This window comes from Dreissena polymorpha, chromosome 6 (genome assembly GCF_020536995.1).
Source record: "Dreissena polymorpha isolate Duluth1 chromosome 6, UMN_Dpol_1.0, whole genome shotgun sequence".
Lineage (NCBI taxonomy): Eukaryota > Metazoa > Mollusca > Bivalvia > Myida > Dreissenidae > Dreissena > Dreissena polymorpha.
Window position 1 is genome coordinate 23,778,426 of NC_068360.1, and position 20,796 is coordinate 23,799,221.

The 20,796-nt window shown below is 34.1% G+C and overlaps 1 protein-coding gene across 4 annotated transcripts in view; it reads left to right on the forward strand.

The window, feature by feature from the left end:
• Positions 1-20,796, forward strand: part of LOC127833531 (beta-arrestin-1-like) — a 99,046-nt gene that overhangs the window by 30,214 nt on the left and 48,036 nt on the right. The window contains exon 1 of one of the 4 annotated variants that reach the window (XM_052358830.1): positions 9,199-9,374. The exons of 2 other annotated variants lie outside the window; for them this stretch is intronic. In XM_052358830.1, coding sequence (XP_052214790.1) covers positions 9,295-9,374 — 80 coding nt within the window. In that variant the 5' untranslated portion in view covers positions 9,199-9,294. Of the gene's footprint in view, positions 1-9,198; positions 9,375-20,551; positions 20,674-20,796 lie in introns of those variants that run through there. One more of the 4 variants, XM_052358833.1, reaches the window with a different exon arrangement.

Genomic DNA, 20,796 nt, shown 5'->3' on the forward strand with positions numbered 1-20,796 from the left:
TATGCAAAACAGGTTTTATCCCCAGTCATTCACACATTTCTGAGTTATTTGCCTCCAGTCATTCACACATTTCTGAGTTATTTGCCCCCAGTCATTCACACATTTCTGAGTTATTTGCCCCTGAGCTAGCTCACATAACTCGACAAAGCCCTTCTGAAAGTCTTAAACATAAAAATATAAGTATAATAGATATTATAACTTCAATACTTAATTTCTACATTTTATAGCTCATTTTACAATTTATCTGAAAGTCAAACCATCAATTATGAATTGTGTGACTGAATTAACGAAAATATTGACCAAGTGAATATCACCCAATTATGACAAGTTGAAAATTATGCTGGTAAGAAATTTACTCCTGGCTTTACTTCATAAGCAGACATATGATATTCATAATTTCATGCAATTGTCTGCTTAACATGGTATGGTTTCAGAAATGTCTGGTGTCACAAGATTGCATTAATATCTTTTATGCACATTACATTTGCTATATCTACAGGGTCATGACTAATGTACGCATTTCAATGACGAAGAGATCATATTTATTTATGCCTTTTAGAGGGAGACAAATGGATGTCTTTTGCACAGGTGGTTAGCGTGTGGCTATGATATTAATTAGTGAAAACATCATTTTGAATGATAAATAATCATATTATAACGAAAAATTAACTTTTCTGAAGAAAAAAAATTTCACTATCAAATATATATATATAACAAGGTATGCAACTCAAAATCACCCCAAAACGGGGTGCATCGCTTTGAACAGCCATATCTTCATCAATTGTGCAGCGATTTTCACGATCTCGGTCTTATTCAACGCAGAAATGAATTTCCTTTCTGGAAATGTATATGTCTTGCAATATTTTTACAAATGCTGGGTCAACTTTTAAGAAATAACACGATACACAACACGCATGACCCAGTTGACAGTGAAAAATATTTCATGAATTTACAAATAGTTAGATTGAAGAAAAAAATGCAGTTGCTTCGTACAAATTGTTTTTGCCTTAATTTAGTTAGGATATAAAGAAATTCTTTGATGTGCAGTTATAAATCAGAGTGACACTGCTGTCATAAAGAAGCATGATTCTTATGACATTGTGTCGAATTTCAGTTTCATATGTCTAGTAACTACACCAAAAGTACCAGGATGCAATTTACTGTCATATAAAATTGCCATATTGAATAAGATTTAAAGTACCAAGTAAATTCATGTCCTTGTTACAAGCTGTGTAATTAAAGCACATGCCCAGAATAAGAAATGTTGGCATATGCAATCTATAAAAATGTTTTAACAAAATTTAAATACTGGTAGACACTAGTATATTAATTAAACCCTTTCCCCATCAGATACAAAGTGAAAATGGCGTTTGAAAGCAGCATAAAACCTGAACAGTCTGCTACATGTAGCTTGCTCATCAGTACCATAGGGTTGGAAATGAAGCCTTTAAAACTTGATTCAAGTTAAGAAGATTTTAAAACTTAATTTGATTTTCTAATGCACTACAAACACATCAAAATGTAAAGGGTTAAAATACCATTTCCTTTTTTTGCTTCACTATGTTCTACTTTAGTCTTTAGTTATTGATATTGCATCTATGAGAGGATGTACTGACATGGTTTCCTTGTCTGGTCAGTTTATAAATCCATCTTTATATGTCTGACTATTGTTACATGTATCACATAGATTCCTGGGTGATAATTTGCTCCTGGGGGATCAATGATTTCTTTCCCATAAATCTTGCCTTGTTAACTGTCACATCAATTCTTGTCACTTATGCTCAGAGAATTGCTAAACTTGAAGTCTAAGAGTTATACAGTATTTAACCCTTTCAGTGCTGGAACTGAATTTAAAAGGCCTTTGCAAACAGTTTGGATCCAGATGGAGACGCCACAGAACGTGGTGTCTCATCAGGATCCAAACTGTTTGCTATTTTGATAGTATTCCTTGAAAATATATCGAAGAAAATGCTAATTTTAGAAATTCAGCAGACAACATTTTAGCAGACGACAAATTTCCCAGCATGCAAAGGGTTAATAAATATCAGCCTCTCTCTGGGAAAACCGGGCCATATGCCTGCGTGTAAAGTGGCATCCCAGATTAGCCTGTGCAGGCTACACAGGCTTATCAGGGACGATACTTGCGGCTTATGTTGTATTTTAGTGTAAACAAAGTCTCTTCTTAGCGAACATTTAGTTGAGGCGGAAAGTGTCGTCCCTGACTTGCCTGCGCAGACTGAGGCTAAGTGGGGATGTCTCATGACCCATATGCATTATTTAACCCTTTGCATGCTGGGAAATTTGTCGTCTGCTAAAATGTCATCTGCTGAATTTCTAAAATTAGCATTTTCTTCGATTTTTTTCAAAGAATACTATCAGGATAGCAAACAGTTTGGATCCTGATGAGATGCCACGTTCTGTGGTATCTCATCTGGATCCAAACTGTTTGCAAAGGCCCTTTAACTTCGGTTCCAGCACTGAAAGGGTTAAGCTCCAATTTCCCAGAGCAGGGCTCATATAAATGTTTAAGAGTGAATGTATTTCTTTTGAAATCTTTCACTCAGACACCATATCAGTGTTGTGTCATTATGTTGACTGACACCATATCAGTGTTGTGTCATTATGTTGACTGACACCATATCAGTTTTGTGTCATTATGTTGACTGACACCATATCAGTGTTGTGTCATACTATTCTTACTATTATGTTGACTGACACCATATCAGTTTTGTGTCATTATGTTGACTGACACCATATCAGTGTTGTGTCATTATGTTGACTGACACCATATCAGTTTTGTGTCATTATGTTGACTGACACCATATCAGTTTTGTGTCATTATAATGTTGACTGACACCATATCAGTTTGGTGTCATTATGTTGACTGACATCATATCAGTGTTGTGTCTATAATGGCTATATTTGACCATGGAAAATGTTTAGTAATACTGTTTCTTCACAAATATCATAACTAAACCGAAAATTTGCGAATCTGAAACAACTTTTATCAATTTTGTCAATTTACCAAACCGTGAAAAGATCCCTTTAAAGAGTTGTGACCAGTCTTTTCCAAAAAATTACGGTTTGTTGAAAGATTTATAATTATTAAATAGAATTACCAAAATTTGGAATTAAAAAGTTTTGTGCTCAGCAATAACACTTCCTAAAAAACATATTGTTAGTAAAATTTGTGTATTTTATAATTTAGACTGTGTCCCGAAGTATTACCTCTTGCTTATGGTTAAATTTGGATCATGCAACCAAAAGCAAAATACTCAGGTTTGATTTCAATATTAAGTAAATATTTGTTTCAATAATTGTTTCCTGCTGTTTAGAATACACGAAAATAATTGCAGTATACATGTTGAGACTTTCTGGTTTATCATACTCAAGAGCATTCCTTGACTAGTAAGATAAAAACAAATTAAATGTGAAGAAAAACACGCCCATTCACCCAACCAAACTGTGAATAATCGTGGGCAAATGACTTCTCCAGTAGTTGATGCAGTGTGTTGGTGCAAATAAGGAGAATATTGATGTTTTGATGTAGATCAATATAAACAGAGCCAAGTAGACTCATTTGCTTACATTTGTTAGCAGCAAATCAGAGGGTGACAGAATTGCGTGCTTGTTTGACATCCCCTGCATGGATTTGTTTTTGAAGCTGATATTGATGCAATGAGTCCGAATTGTTGCGGACTGTTTTATGGATTCTTCATTAACAAGCCAATATCAACTGTCCAATGATTGAGTCTGGATTGTTGCGGACTGCCTTATGGATTCTTGAAAAACATGCCAATATTAACGGTCCAGTGATTGAGTCTGAATTGTTGTAGACTGCCTTCAGGTTTACGAAATGAAGCCAATAATAATAGTTGCCAGATTTTGTCTCATTATTGCCATGGTATTTCCTGAAACAAAGCAAATGTCAAAAGTCCAGTGATTGAGTCCCGATTGTTGCGGACTGTCCTTGTGCACCCTGGACACAAGCAAATATTTGAGCTGGTTTAGATTTGAACCGTTAGGTACCCAGGACGCAAATGTTTTAAGATGCTCATAACTTCTATGTCCCTTGAGATATAACATTCATATTTGGATTGCATGTGTATATGGACAAGGCCTTTCCATAAGTACAATTTTTTTAACCCCTGTGACCTTGATTTTGAACATAGGGTCCGCGTTTAGGTTTCGAAATCTGCGTTTAGGTTTCGAAAAATGCTCATAACTTCTATGTCCCTAATGAGATATAAACTTCATATTTGGTATGCATGTGTATATGGACAAGGCCTTTCCATATGCACACAAAATTTTACCAATTGTGACCTTGATCTTGAACTTAGGGTCCGCGTTTAGGTTTCGAAATCTGCCTTTAGGTTTCGAAAAATGCTCATAACTTTTATCAAAGCGTTTATAGGGGGCATACATGTATGTCATCCTATGGTGACAGCTCTTGTTTTTTGTCTGTTTGTTAAATAGTTGACTGTGTAACAGCAAACATTGAATGATGTCTTATTGATATAATTTACTGTTGTTATTGTAACTAAAGATATTTATTGTCCCCTACTGGTGAAACCGGAGGGGATTTATGGTTTGCACTCCATCTGTCAGTCAGTCAGTCAGTCAGTCAGTCTGTCACACTTTTCTGGATCCTGCGATAACTTTAAAAGTTCTTCATATTTTTTTCATGAAACTTGAAGCATGGATAGATGACAATATGGAGATTATGAACGTCATTTCATTTTTTTCCTATGTCAAGAATTCTGGTTGCTATGGCAACACAAAAATCTGACAATGGTGGAGTTTCACCAGTAGGGGACAATATTGCTTGGCAATCTCTTGTTTAAGACTGTCACAAATATAAAGTTTATCAAAACTTACTTCAGAATAACGATGTTTGAATGTATTTACACTCAGAATAACAGTTGAAACAATTTAATAGTCAGAGCACAAACATATGTTTAATATGGATTAATTCAATACATGTTACTAAGCACATAATGTCAGTTCATTCACAAATTAAACAATGACACTTTGTTTGCATCATGTTGCTTGCATTGGCAATCAGAATAGTCCATAGGTGGCTAAATATGCAGTAATTGAAATAATAAGTGTTGCAATTAAAACAACCAGCTAATATAATAATGATCTGTTTGGGGTTTGTGTGTAAGGTAGACAAGTATGTCATGAATATTGTAAGTCTGACAGAGTTGTTTCCCTTGGTAAAATGTGTATTGGGAAGACAAATGACTATAATTCACTTGTAAATATATGACACTATTGTTTCCCTTGCTATGCATTTTCTTATGCTGTATGTTATAATAACAATAATAATAACTTTTAGAAGTATGAATGTTTTGAAAATAATTTAGTTCTTAGAAAAGGTTAACAACAACTAACTGAAAACATACACAACATTATAGAATACCAGCAAAAAAAATTTTAAAACATTAAAAGTGTGGAAATCCTTTTTTCATTTTGTATTACAAAAATTCTTTGAAAAATAAAACACACAAACCATATCACTAACACATTCACAAAATTATATGGGAAGCACAGTGCTCTAAATGATTTTCAATTCAAAAACATTAACACAAAAAAGAACCTGCAAAATTATCAACCAAAAATTAGCCGTCATCATTCCACAAGGATCCTTTTTGCTTCCTTTTCACACATGGGCTAGACTCTTGTCATCAAACGGTGGAAGATTTTTCTGCGTGCGTGAGTCGCTGCAAGTCTTCCTGGAGAATATCAGGGTCAATCTCGGTCTCCATACCGAAGGAGATCTCCATGTCGTTCTGTTCCATCACAATCCCTCCCGCCGCCACCCCCAGACCCACACTGAGCAGGTTTCCTGTTGGCGCCGACTTTTGTTGTTCCCCGGCCTCTCTGCCAGGCTGCTGGACAGATGTGGAGCCAGAGCAGCCCATTGTTGTCCACAGTTGACTGACAAATTCCGTAGCAAAATATGATGTTTTGAATGTAGAATGGAAGCTTAATTTTGATGCTAGTTTCAGTAAGAACAAATAATTGAAGCAATTTTGTGTTTAAGACTGTAAAATGATTGTGTAGTTTTGGTGTTAGTTTTGGAGTGGACAAGCAATGCAAATGATATATGCGCACAGGTTCAGATCGTACTTAAAAGAACAGGTGCTTAGTTTTGGTGCTAGTTTTTGAGTTGACAACAATGGCAGAAATGTATATGCACAAGTTCGTAATTCACTAGAAGAGCTGCTTAGTTTTGGTGCTATTCATGAGCTGGACTCATCATGTGACAACCAGTAAGGAAAATTTAAGTTACAGTTTCAAGTGGGTTTAGAAAATATGCTTATAGCTTTGGAACCATAAATTAGATCTCATCAGATCATAGTTTAGTATCACATTCATAAAATTTCTTTATTTATTGTTGGTCCTTTGGCTGGTCCTTTGGAGCTAACGATCACAACTTGCAGAATAGCCTTATAATCTTTGAGTGTTGATCAAATATTCAATGTCCCAGATGCATACTTGTCACATGAAGTCATCATTTTATGCTGAAGTTTTCACAATATCACTTCAAGGTCAAATACCACAAATATAAAACACAGTGTAATTTCAAGGTCAAATACTACAGATGGTCATTTGAAGGTCAAATACTACAAATGGTCATTTGAAGGTCAAATACTACACACTGTATTTTCAAGGTCAAATACTATACATTGTCAATTGGTCATTTCAAGGTCAAATACTACAATTTGTCATAGTCATTTCAAGACCAAATACTACACATGGTCATTTCAAGGTCTGATATACCTCACAAAACAATTTTCAGTGCTTATAGTTTTATGGAGCAGATCTATAACATGGATAATACAAATATTCAATTTCTGAATCCAGACTCTTTAATAATTTTCCTTGGAATTCTCATGGAACAAAGTATGTGTCCTGTGTCTGGAGAAATCAATGGGACACATCCCTTCCCCTGGGTTAGTCTTGTTTAACAGCTCTTCTGGGTTTATTTGCTTCTTTATGCTCTGAAACAGAGGAAGAGACATAAAGTCACAAAACGTGTTTATTGTGTTACAGTTCAATTTTATTTGAACTGTTTCATGCAATTCTTGTTGTGAAGATTTCAACAATAACTTCATTCTTTCTTTATTTTGTATAAATGTATGGCATTGTGTAAAATGTATGATAACATGCACTCTTCAGTGATAATTTCTTAAGTAATGACCCTCTTCTGTAAACATTTGAGTTATTTTGCAACTACTTCATAAAAAGTGCACATGGAAGAAAAACTGCATAATGCACATGGCTTTAGCAGTTTTGATGTTAAATTAATCATTTATCTGTTTTCAGGGGATTTAATTTTGAAAGACATTTGTATATTGAAATAATGACTGGCTAAGTGACACAGACATTTAAAGAACTGTTGTGTCACCGCATTTAAAAGCAAAACAAAAATTAATATAAAAGGTATTGCAAACATCTCTTCATTTTAACAATGTTCCACTGTGCAAGGAAACAGAGTAAAAGCATTAGTTACTATTGACAAAACTGATTTGTTCTGTAAGCTTAATGCCCTATTAGTGCCCATAAGGTTACCATAACTCCAACACAGTACTGTAGACCCAATAACCAGGTCAGAAGGCTAGGGCTATTAACTTGTCGGAAAATGTAGCCAACAGTTGTCATTTTCTGTCAAACCAGACAGGATGGCACAAATCACGGTGTCCAGCATAATAAATTGCTTGTAACCATATGTATTCTATCAATGTACTTGTACTACTGTCTCATGTTTGAAGTTAGACGACTGGTAGATGTGTAGGTGTTGTACAGATTTACAGAGTTAGCATGTATGATTATACATAAATGTGTTATTACATTTATCAATTTCATCATCATTAAGATCATCATGATAATTATTATAATCATCATCATTATCATGGTTATCCGCATTATCATTGTCAACAACATCATTATTCATCATATCTTCAGCTGTTACCACCATCACCACAATCATCATAATTATCATCATCATCATCATCATCATCATCATAATCACAACTGTTGCCATTATCATCATCATCATCATCATCATCACAACTGCTTCCTCCATCATCATTATCATATTTGCCAATTATCTTATATTTTATTTTTGTGCTTGATAACCTCGAAATCAGTTAATTTCTTGGTGTTCACAATGTATTGAGCTTTTGTTTCAATCTCATCACCCTGATTTAACAACTTAGTTACAGGGTAGATAAGTTAAGTGCCTATGGTGGTTGAAACCCATATGAGCAAAGTATCAATGAAAACTACTCATAAAACTGTCAAAACGCAATATTTTTAGTATACATCACGTTTTCTCATGGTAATGGCAATGCCCTAGACAGGTGAACTGTCATGTGTAACACTGGACAAACACCTTGTTGTTGTTGTTGGACAATAGTGGACAATACATTGTGACAAGTAAAAGCATGAGTGTATGGGACTATCAACAGATATGTTTTCTTTAATAACACACTTATAAAAATTGGGAATTTTATTGATGTTATTCATGCTGTATTTTAGGTGTTTCACTAATACGCCTCGAAAATTTTCATTTAATATTTTATTTGTTGAAACTACGTGTCAAATATCTGCATTCTGCTATGAATGAATTTATTATAATTATTCAGCTTTCAATTAAAAGTGTGTTTATATCCTGAATGCTTGATATAGTCCAGTCACGAAATGTACATTAACATGAAACATGATAATAATCTCATGATGTGAAGTTCGATTTATTACAGTCAATTTACATTAATAGGCTTTTAAAAGAGGTTTGGGAAACAAATCGTGAACTAGATGACAATACTAAAGAAAGCAATTCTATTTATTGTTAATAATTGAAGATGAGGATGATTACCGGTTACGACGGCTTTTCTGAGATCTCATATCATGCCTGAGTTGTATACTTTCGATACATAATGCGGTAATTACATGGAAAGGTTGCCAAGAATATTAACTTCCGCGCATCTGGGAGTATTCTGTTAATACTAATTCTGGAAGTAATTGTTCTGTTTTGTAATAAATATATTGTTTTTGCTACTCTAACCTTTCCATTTTAAAATTTATGGCACAAAACTTTGTGTTCAACCGCATTTTAATCACTTTTATTATATGTCAAGGTGTTAAAATTATCGTGAAATATTAAAATTGTGACGGCTCTGAAGTCAATGAAGGTGTACATGGATTATTTGTAAGAACAGAGGATGGTTTAAAATCATCTGCTTTGAAACAAAAAATACTTGGATTTATACCCTGATATGTATAATGCTACTGCAAATGCCACAAAAATGGTCTTTAGCTCAAGGGAATCCAAATGGTACATGGATATCTATCAACACAGTCCGGTAAGTACAATGTTTGCTGCCACAGTCAAGTTTCATTAATTTACTGTATTTCAGATATTCAGATATTTTATTCTTTTTAATGTAACAAAATTAACAATATGCTTCATATTATTAAAAATGTATTAACTTGAAGTAGAGTACGCAAGTGATTGAAGCCAAAATTACACAATGTTTAACTTAAATGATTCAATTACACAAATTGTATAAATTGTAGATTAAATTTAATAGAACTGTCTGAGTTTTATTTGTTAATTATGTCACTTTACATCGATTCATATAGAGCCAATTATTTCAGAATGTTTATTTAATATAATGAAATTAATATCAAAGATTTTTTTTGTTGTTATTGTGATGTATTTATTACTACTGGGAAAATAATATGATCATCAGAGAACATTTTAAACTTGAAGACTTGTGGTTTATTTTCATAGTGTAATTCTTATGTATATGAAAATGGTAGAGAAAAACGTTAAAATTCCTTATCCGTTACAATTCCTTATCTAATTTGCTTTTTATCTTTTATCTGGTTTTTTCCCAGGTTGCTATGAAACTTTCCCAAATAGAAGAAGATATTACATTAAGAGGGCAAGCTTTCATTTGATATTCAGAATTGAGACTCAATTTCTCGTAACCTTACTGACATGATTGTGTCATGTTGAGTGTGACAAGCTATTTAAATTTGCATATCATGTTAATTGCTGTCAATAAATGTCTGTCTTCAGCTGGAGCAGACCTGTCCTGTATTTCATCCAATAGTTATTATTCAGAACTCACTAAATACGGGGTTTTCCGCTTATTTACATCAGGTTCAAATAAATTGTTCTAAATCCACAGATTTATAGGTACAGTAGATTTCCATAAATGAATAGCCCATTTGTCACGTCCAAATATTCAATTATCCGGAGTATTCAATTACACGGAATCAGTTATATTTTCAAATGTAATCACTAACCGGGTGTAATCCTCCTGGAAATTGTGCTTTTCATGAATAATCAAAACATCGTTTCGACACGTAAAGCGTTTAAAAAAAAAATATTGGAATTTAATATTGAATCCATTATAAATATAATATAAATGTTTTGTTGAATTCCCAAATGAGAATACAAATTTTGTAATCCAAAACACACGTTCTAGCTTTAAATAAAACGTCCACATGTATCTATTTGCCCCCAACAAAAAGCTAGCAAAAACTATGCAGCAATGTACAATGTCACGCCATACGGTGCGTGTAATGATTTTTCCTATTTTCATTTTATTGCTTACCCAACGCTTACGCTAGCAACCTATATTGCTCATGTATTGTCCTGGTAAAAAGCGCGCTAAAATTAGCCTGGGTGTATATACACTGTCGAAGGAAAACTTTGTAGCGAGGAGAATGCTGTATCTTTGACGTTACGCTCTTTCAGGTAGTTTAGTATTGAAACAGATAATGTACTGTGTACTGATTTACCGGAAAATCTGGTCAATACTGGATTTAATTTTGGTTATTGTGAAAACATGATAAGCAGTGTTAAGACTGCGATGTTTTGACAAATGTGTGCGTTTTCGATTGTTTGACATTATGTTTAGATATGATTTACTGTGACGCATTTGTGTAGGTTTATATACACGAACTGTGAATATAGTGTCACATTCCATCATCTTTTGCAAACTGTCGAGCAAGACACGTCAACAGTTTGTTTTCGGCAACACACTCTTTTATTGTTTCTAAGCGACAACAAACTGTTGAAATGTGTTACTCGACAGTTTGCATTCGATGTTCACGCCTGACTGCACACCGGAGACTCCAGTGTTTGCATTGTACATACTCGCATACGACACCTGTTAGTCACGTGATGCTTGACAGACGCTACATACATGCATGGTGTGAAATGAAAACAAAGGCTGTCAATTGAGCGCGTCTGTCAAAATCGTCGATACGATTCGTATCCTTGGAGATTTATGACATTCTGTGCTGGATTATAGTGTACACTAGAAAATATTTGAACACTCTAGAAGTCACATTTTTGGTCCACATCTTCATGAAATTTGGTCAGAACATTTGTTTCTTGGATACGACGGTTGAGTTTGAAAATTATTCAGATCGGTAAAAAAATCGGCTGCCAGGGCTATGCAATTAACCGAATTATGCCATATATTCTATCAGAATATGTGGAATATTTACAACGCGAAGAGATGCAAATGGTTTGGTGTTTTCAATTTCTATTCAATTAACCGAATTATTTGATTATCGGATATTCAATTAAGTGGAATCTACTGTATTGGCATTATACCCCCATTACCATTGGTAATGGGAGCTATATAGGAGTCACTTTGACGGTCGGTCTGCCCCGAAAATTTCATCCAATCTTCACCAAACTTGGTCAGAAGTTGTATCTAGATGATGTCTAGGTCAAGTTTGATTATGGGTCATGCCGGGTAAAAAACTAGGTCATGGGGTCACTTAGTGCGTTTTAAACTGAAAGTTTGTCCAGACCATAACCATGTCATTTATCGTTATATTTTTTAATGACTTGGTACATTTGTTCACCATCATGGGACAGTTTGTCATTAGAAAGAAGTGCGTCGATATCTCCAAGGTCAAGTTCACACGTGGAGTCCAAAGGTCAAAATGCCCATAAATGTCAGCTTGTCGGGGCCATAACTATGTCGTTCATTATGACATTTTTAAATCATTTGGCGCATTAATTCACCATCATCGGACAGTGTGTCATGCGAATATATTACGTAGATATCTTCAAGGTCAAGGTCACACTTTGAGTTCAAAAGTAAAAAAATTGCCATGAATTAGATTGTCAGGGCCATAACTATGTCGTTCATCGTGAGATTTTAAAATCATTTGGCACATTTGTTCACAATCATTGGATGGTGTGTCATGCGAAAGAATTACATCAATATCTCCAAGGTCAAGGTCACACTTCGAGTTCAAAGGTCAAAAATGGCCATAAATGATCTTGTCCGGGCCATAACTATGTCATTCATTGGGAGATTTAAAAGTTACTCTGTACATTTGTTCACAATCATTGGACAGTGTGTAATGCTTAAGAATTACGTCGATATCTCCAAGATCAAGGTCACACTTGGAGTTCAAAGGCCAAAAATGATCTTGGCATAAGAATTTTTTAAAATCGCCATAAATTAGCTTCTCTTGTTTTGTGAAGACAGCTGCAAAATATTCTGTGTCAATGCAGCATGTGGGTGTATACGTCTCGTCTGTGACAAAGCTCAAGTTTTAACTAATATTTTCCATGTGTCATTGATGTCATGTCTGATCTAGTATTAAAGGCGCATTGCTGCTATAAAACGAAAGTACAGCATAACAGTATCGTTCTCATTCCAAAAAATAGACACCAAAAGCTTAAAAAATTGTACTTGTGCACAAACATCACACAAACAGCATTTTCATTCAAACAACCACAAAAGTATCTTGGGGTTTCCGGACTTGCAAATAACATGTGGTGTTACCTTCCCCCCTGGGACTGGAATAGAAGTTTTACATAAAAAAATCAACTTGCATGAATGTCCAAAGATTGTTGCAAAAGTTGCAGTTGGGAGTCTGTTTTACCATAATAGAAGATCACTTATCCTTGTATTGCCTGCTAATAACAACACTGGCTCGCTAATTGGTGTTGTTGACAAATAATGAGTGATAAGATCTATTAATAACACTCGCTTGCTAATTGTTGTTGTTGACAAATAATGAGTGATAAGATCTATTGATTTTATCATGGGCACATGTTATGACTGATGACTGTGGCTGCATCCGAGATGTCAGACAGTAGGTTGATTTGAGTGTTGAATTTCCGAACTTCAAAACGACTGACTTGTGTAAAATAAAAGGATTTTTGTCAGGGGGGGGGGGGGATCCTGACTCTGGTGACCGTTGTGTGGCACTTACTTTGATTGGCTGTACTTCAATTAAAGCAATATTGAAACCTGCTTCTTTAATGCACATTGTTACACTAGTTGTGGAACTAAAATACCACATTAAAATCTATTTGAGTAAGAGAAATGGGCTTATAAAACGTAATTGTTTTCATAAATTGAAGAGTTCCTTCCCTTTTAAGATGCTTCTGAAGTTGTCTCTCTTCTGTGATATGGAGATGTTGAAGCCTTATAGTAGTGAATAATTAGTTGATCGGATTCAGAAAACTACATTCTTATGATACATGTATGAAAATTATGAACAGATTAAGAAAAAATGTCAATATAAAGACAATGGAAATTTTAAAGAAAAAAAGTGAATATGTTGTTTTTTTATTAAACTGTTTAAAATGTTGTCTTTTTCAGTGCATAGAATCAAAACATATTATACCACACCATAATAATAAGATTTCGAGAGACCAATGTGCTTACCATGTGCATGGTGATATTAATAGGCACAAACTGGTTGGAAGGGAAGGAGAATAAAAGAAACTGTGAAATAGAATCTTCAATCTGTAGAATATTGGTGATAGGAGGGTTATAAATCATAGTGGGCTACAGTGGCTGTTATGCCATTGTTTCAGCATTGTATCAGTGATTTCTTGTGCTGTAGCGATTCTATTTGCTGGAATAGTTTTCAAATATTTTTAGCTTGACTTTTTGTGTTTGTCTTATTAACATTTTATTTACAATTGTTAAATCTTTGTTGTTATTTTTGCAAACCATATGACAGTAAAATGATATAGGAATTAATTTTATATTTTTGTAAAATAATGTTATTTACAAGTAAATGAAGTGGTTAAAAAACTCCAGAAACATATAATGTCAGAAATTCTTAATAATGTTTGATAAAAAATTGTATTGTAATTCGAATATGCAATTGATTAAATGTACAGTAATTTTTTTGTCTTGCCAGCATTAAGAATGATAAGAGAAGGTATTAAGAATTATTCTTTATAAACTTACTGATTGTGAATGTACAGTTACATTAACAACATTATTAACAGTAACAGAAATACTGTAAACACTTCTCAAAGGAACTTTTATAAGCAATATAGGAAACAGGGAATATTTTATATTATAGAAGAAACAGTGTAATTATTGTTCAAACCATGGGGAAGAATAATAAAGCTGCAAAGAAGAATTTAGCACCAAATTCACCTGCAAGGGTACCAAAACAGTAGGTAGATACAATTATTACTGATTCAAATCTGGTTTTGCTTCTGTTAAAGGCCCGTAAAAGGTGACGATCCGTAATTATTACTGATTTTAAAATATTTTTTTTGCATATATTATTTATTAAGGTTATCAAAAAATAATATATAATTATATGCTATTAAACATTACCATAAAAAAATGATCAATACAGCTTGTTTTGAGCTCCAAAAAATTAATACAGTGTCCTCCAAATCAATTGTGTTTACAAACAATCAGTTTATTAACATCGCTGTTTACTCAATCATGCCAAGCAAATTTTGATTGGTCGGCACAAGACATTGTGTATCACGTGAGCAGGTCAAGGGTGAAGAGGCCAGATATTCAAAACAAAAATGGTGTAAAGTTCAAAGAGAAAATGTACACTCGCTAGAAGAAAAAACAAAATGTAGAAAGGAGGCAAACGCATCATATAATCTTGGTCGCATTACTATTGGAAATAAAGTTCTAAGGCAATTCCATGTAAAACAAAATATTGTACAACACAAAAATATCTTACCAAACTCATGTTCTCTTTCTTTGTTTATGAGGATATTGTGTTGTTTGTACTACGTCATCAATACATGCATACTTTACAAAAGAAGCCAAGGAACATCAGAGATAGCGAAAATGTACGGATATTGCACAGTTGTAAATATTTCTTCAAATTATTAAACGGGTATATCTACCATAATTCTCGACAACGTTGCACCTAAGCTGACTGTTATTATCATTTTTTATGCAAGAGTAACTGAAATCTGGTAAAAATTAGACCAGTTTATATTTGCATAATAATTGGATTTGTCACCTTTTATGAGCCGTTAAGTTTTTTAAAAACCATGGAATGCCCACAGACTGTAACACTTGAACTTTGATTTAAATAAAAAATATTTTTAAAGCAAAAATGATTTGAAAGCGGTTAAATGATAAGAATTTGCTAAAACATGTTTTATATTGTCAAATGAAGATATAATGAGAACAGTTGAGTATAGTGTTCTGAGAAAACTGGGCATACTGCATGTGCGTAAAGTGTCGTCCCAGTTTCGTTTGTGCAGTCCGCACATGCTAATCAGGGACTACACTTTCCGCTTTTATGGTATTTTTAGTTTCAAGAAAGTCCCTCCTTACCGAAAATCAAGGTAAGGCAGAAAGTGTTGTCCCTGATTAGCCTGTGCGGACTGCACAGGCTAATCTGGGATGACACTTTTCGCACATGCATTAAGCCCAGTTTTCTCAGAACACGACTCATTTTACATTTTAAACACTTATGAATCATTAGACTTGCAAGACTGGATATTTGGGAGTGACATTTACTCCCAGTTTTGGTCATAGGTCATCCCAAATTGAAGCGGTGGATGTTAACTTATACAGCAGTCATGAAAGTTCCAGGATTTCCAAATAAAGGCCATGACTTGTTTCCTGAACACTTTTTTAGAGCAAGAAATGCATTCATTAAAGTATATTTTTGAAAGCACTTTTCTTACAACCAACTGACGCCAGTTTAACAAATTAACAGAATGTTTCAGCTGTTAAATTAAATTGAGTTGCAAATTTATAGCTTCAATCAGTTCAATTATTCTTGGAACCACATGGCTTATTTTATGGCGGCCTTTTTTAAAATGCAGAATATCAGGAAAATAATCCACTTATTTGCAACATATAACAATGTAAAAAATTTAATAAATAAAAGATCAAAATGAAATTGCAATAATTTAAAGAAAAAGCAATTAATTACACATACCTGAAATTTGGTCAAAATGTATTTATTGTCCATATAGCACAGAATTTACCGTAGACACTTTCTCAACTCCTTCTCATAAACTGTCCCCTGAAAAAGTATAGTGCATTTAAGAAAAAAATAACTTACTTGATTTAAAAATATGAGCTATATGAATAACCGATGATTGTAATTGAATGAAATAGAATTGAAACAGTTCTATTCACTTTTACACATTAATTTTCAGAAAAATTGCAACCCAACTAATTCACACTACTTGAATAAACACATAATTCTGACTCCTGAACAGACCATTTCATGTTCTGGACATGAATTCAATTTATTTGATTAAGTAAATCTGGATTGACTGTGAGGTAGGGGGCGATGGGGATGTCATGTGAACACGTCCATCCTCACATCATAGCACTCACAAATCAAAGCTCTGAAGGCACTGCAGTTGTTTTCTTGTTCATAAGTTTTGACACAACTCTTTTTTTCAATCTAATTATTGCTTTTTGGTTGTCCCTGACAATAAGACTTATGTTAAAGTTGAGCCCTGAATACCAAGACCAACAATGGATGGGGATGTTTATAAAAGTAAGGTCATAAGGTGTAACCCGATGCCATACAAGATAGTTCTGTAATTGTACTTGTATAGAATGGTATTGTAGGAGAACATCTATATATATATATATTATATCATTTTCGAATATTATGGCTGAAAATATTTGTCAACTCCGCTATATTTAACGTTCCCTTCGTTATTCCTCTCCCACTCAGAAGCAAAGTGAAAATGGCTATTTGCAAATAGTATGAAACCAGAACAGCCTGCGAGTAACTCGCAGTCTGTTCAGGTTTTAAGCTGTTTCTGCTCATCAGTATCTAAGGGTTATAAATGATGCCTTTGAAACTTGAATCTAGTAAGAAAAGTCTAGAATTAAATTTAACTTTCTAAGGGACTACAAAAGCGTCAAAATATGTCTCTAAGTGGTCAAGGGTTATGTTGTGATATGACACTCAAATCTCTAAATGAAAAAAGGATTTGTCTTGGATATATTTAATGTACAATTATTTCTGGCTGTTTAATGTGTTCAAATCTTCAATGTAGAGTCTCACCATGATATTATATTCATAATTATAATGATGAAAGATAAACACCATAGGGCATAGCCATCCAAGTTTGATATTATTTGCCGCTAAGACAAACTGCAGAATTTAATTAGAAATCTATTCTTGACAATGTCCCTCATCTGATAGTGATAATTGCCATCATCTGATGAAAGCTTGCATGGGCTTTCTTTGTAATTAAATGAGCTTGCCTGCTGATTGGATCTGATCTGTCTCCACAGCAGTATTTGTTCCATATTATTGGGTATTATATTTCAAGGTATGGTTACTTGTTTAGTTTTTCAGACATTACTTTTGAGCAGTTAATTGTTCTCAATTTACAGATGAAAAAAAAACAGAGAATGCACAAATCAAACAGAACAGAAAATGACAAACAAATTCAATGTGGCTTTGAAGTGTTAGAACATTTAACAAGAATTGTGTTTAATACTGAAAATGTAATATGCCTAACGTTCTATATTTGATACATTAATTTATACATTATGACTATGGCCAGCTAGCTCATTAAGTTTGTAAGAGTGCTGGACTAAATATCTGTGGGTTTGATCCCTGCTGCCCAGCTACATAATTTGTAGCTACATAACTTGTAGCTACATTACTCTACAAAACTGTACATACATTGTAGCTACATAACAAATGTGTGATGATTGGCCATGAAATCCTTTCTTTGCCAATATATCACCTGCATAGGATTGAAGTAGGGCAAATATCAGTTACTGCTTAACCCATTTATGCCTAGCGTCTAGAAAAAAGGCCTTTGCAAACAGTGTAGCAGATGAGACCCCGCTGTTTGCTTAAAAGAATTTCTGTAAGAAATATTCTAAATGTAGAAATAAATATACTAGACATCCCTAATTTTGGAAATAAATTGATCCAATTTAGAAGGATGGGCGAGTCCACTAGGCATAAATGGGTTAATACAGCTAAAACAGCTTACCCAGGACAAGCGTGAATTGGTTCAATGAGCGCCACGATATGACTGAAATATGTTACCATGCAAAAAACACAACTTTACAAACAAAGCAAGCTACATTCTCCAAGATGCTATCTATCATTGAAAAATCAAATGTTCAGTTAACCACTTACATTAGTGCTTCCATCCATTGTAATTTATTATACCCCCATTACCATTGGTAATGGGGGCTATATAGGAGTCACTTTGTCGGTCGGTCGGTCTGTCCGTCTGTCGGTCTGTCCTGAAATTTCATCCGATCTTCACCAAACATGGTCACAAGTTGTATCTTGATGATGTATAAGTCAAGTTTGAATATGGGTCTTGCCGGGTCAAAAACTAGGTCACGGGGTCACTTAGTGTGTTTTAAACAGAAAGTTTTAAACCGAAAGTTTGTCCGGACCATAACTATGTCATTTATCATTAGATTTTTAAATAACATTTGTTCACCATCATGGGACCGTGTGGCAAGAAAAAAGTACGTCGATATCTCCAAGGTCAAGGTCACACTTGGAGTTCAAGGGTCAAATGCTTGTCCGGGCCATGACTTTATCATTTATTGTGAGATTTTAAAATCATTTGGCAAATTTGTTCACCATCATGGGACGGTGTGTCGTGCGAAAGAATTACGTCAATATCTCAAAGGTAAAGATCCAACTTTGAGTTCAAAGATTAAAAATGGCCATAAATGAGCTTGTCTGGGCAATAACTATGCCGTTCATCGTGAGATTTTAAAATCATTTTGCATATTTGTTCACCATCATTGGACAGTGTGTCGCGCGAAAGAATTACGTCGATAACGCCATGGTCAAGGTCACACGTTGAGTTCAAAGGTAAAAAATGGCCATAAATGAGCTTGTCCGGGCCATAACTATGTTGTTCATTGTGAGATTTTAAGATCATTTGGCACATTTGTTCACCATTATTGGACGGTGTGTCGCGCGAAAGAATTACGTCGATATCTGTAACGTCAAGGTCACAATGTGATTTCAAAGGTCAAAAATGGCCATAAATGATCTTGTCCGGGCCAATAACTATGTCATTTATAATGAGATTTTAAAAATACCTGGAACATTTGTTCACAATCATTGGACTATGTGTCATGCGAAAGAATTATGTCGATAACTCCAAGGTCTAGGTCACACTTGGAGTTCAAAAGTAAAAAAATGGCCATAAATTTGGACGGTATGTCATGCGAAAGAATTCAAGAGTTCAAAGGTCGAAATGGCCATAAATGATAATGGCATTATAATTCAGGTTTTTTTTGGCCCAATTTTATAGCCGAAATTGGGCTATGTTCACTATCTCAAAAAGTATACTTTTTTCCCAAAATGTGGCCAAAAATTCCCAATTTCCATTTAAAAAAAAATATTATTTTTTTTTTTTTTTTAATAAAGTATTATATGATTTTGTTCTTTTAATTTGAATAATTATAAAGAGTTATATCAAATTTGGTATTTCCCTAATCAGTGGACTTTTCGTGTGGAAAAAAAGGCTAATGAATTTATTTTCCCAATTTCATGAAAATGCCGATAAAATTCCCAATTCCAAAGCCGTGGGCTATCTTCCCAAAAAGTGGACCAAAAAACCTGTAATTCTTAAAAATCACCTTAAATTTGATTCTCTTGTTTTGTGAAGACCGCATGCAAAATAGTCTGTGTCAATGCGGCACGTGGGGGTATACGTCACGTCTGTGACAAAGCTCTAGTTTGTTCATGAAACTTTGGCCTTTGATTGGTCTGGATTTTGTTTGAATTTCCTGCTGTGTTTTTTTTAATCAACTAATTGCTACACTAATTAATGGGGTGTTGCTTAATTATCCTTTATGGTATGGTACACGGTATGGGCTAGTTGACAATGAGTATAAAAATTGTTTATCTGTGTCTTTGCCTGGTGTTTTCATCCCTTCTGTGATGAAGGCAGCTTCTACTAAGGAGTCATGTGATCTTCATGTTGCATTCAAAATTCATTTGTAGTAAACACAAATGTTTGGCTGTGTTAGTAGATGTTTGTTTCACAAAAGGATTGGTTTCATGAAACTTTCATTGGTTTGCTATCTTATATTGAATGAATTATTTGTATTTCTTTGTGTTTGACTATAAATAAGGTAAACGTACCATTCCACAATTGAATGAAAGGCAATTAAATAGCACAAGATGAATGTGAAAATATGTTTGACAGTGTACTGTTGTATTAAACAGTATCTATAGGTCTACTTGAATGTGTGAGTAAATGTTAGTCAGCAAAATGAAGTGCAACGATATTATTTACAATATTATTGGTAACATTTAACTGACCTATAGAAATAATCTCTGAGAGATTTCCACGTTTTGTTGGATATTTAAGGCAATATTAATAATGGTGACTTCAAGTAAGAAACCAGAGTAAGTAGCGTATGAATGTTGTTATTTGAGCCGTGCTCTGTGGAAAGGGGGTATAATGAATGTGCGTAAAGTGTCGTTTCATATTAGCCTGTGTGCAGTCTGGGATGACACTTTCAGCTTTTA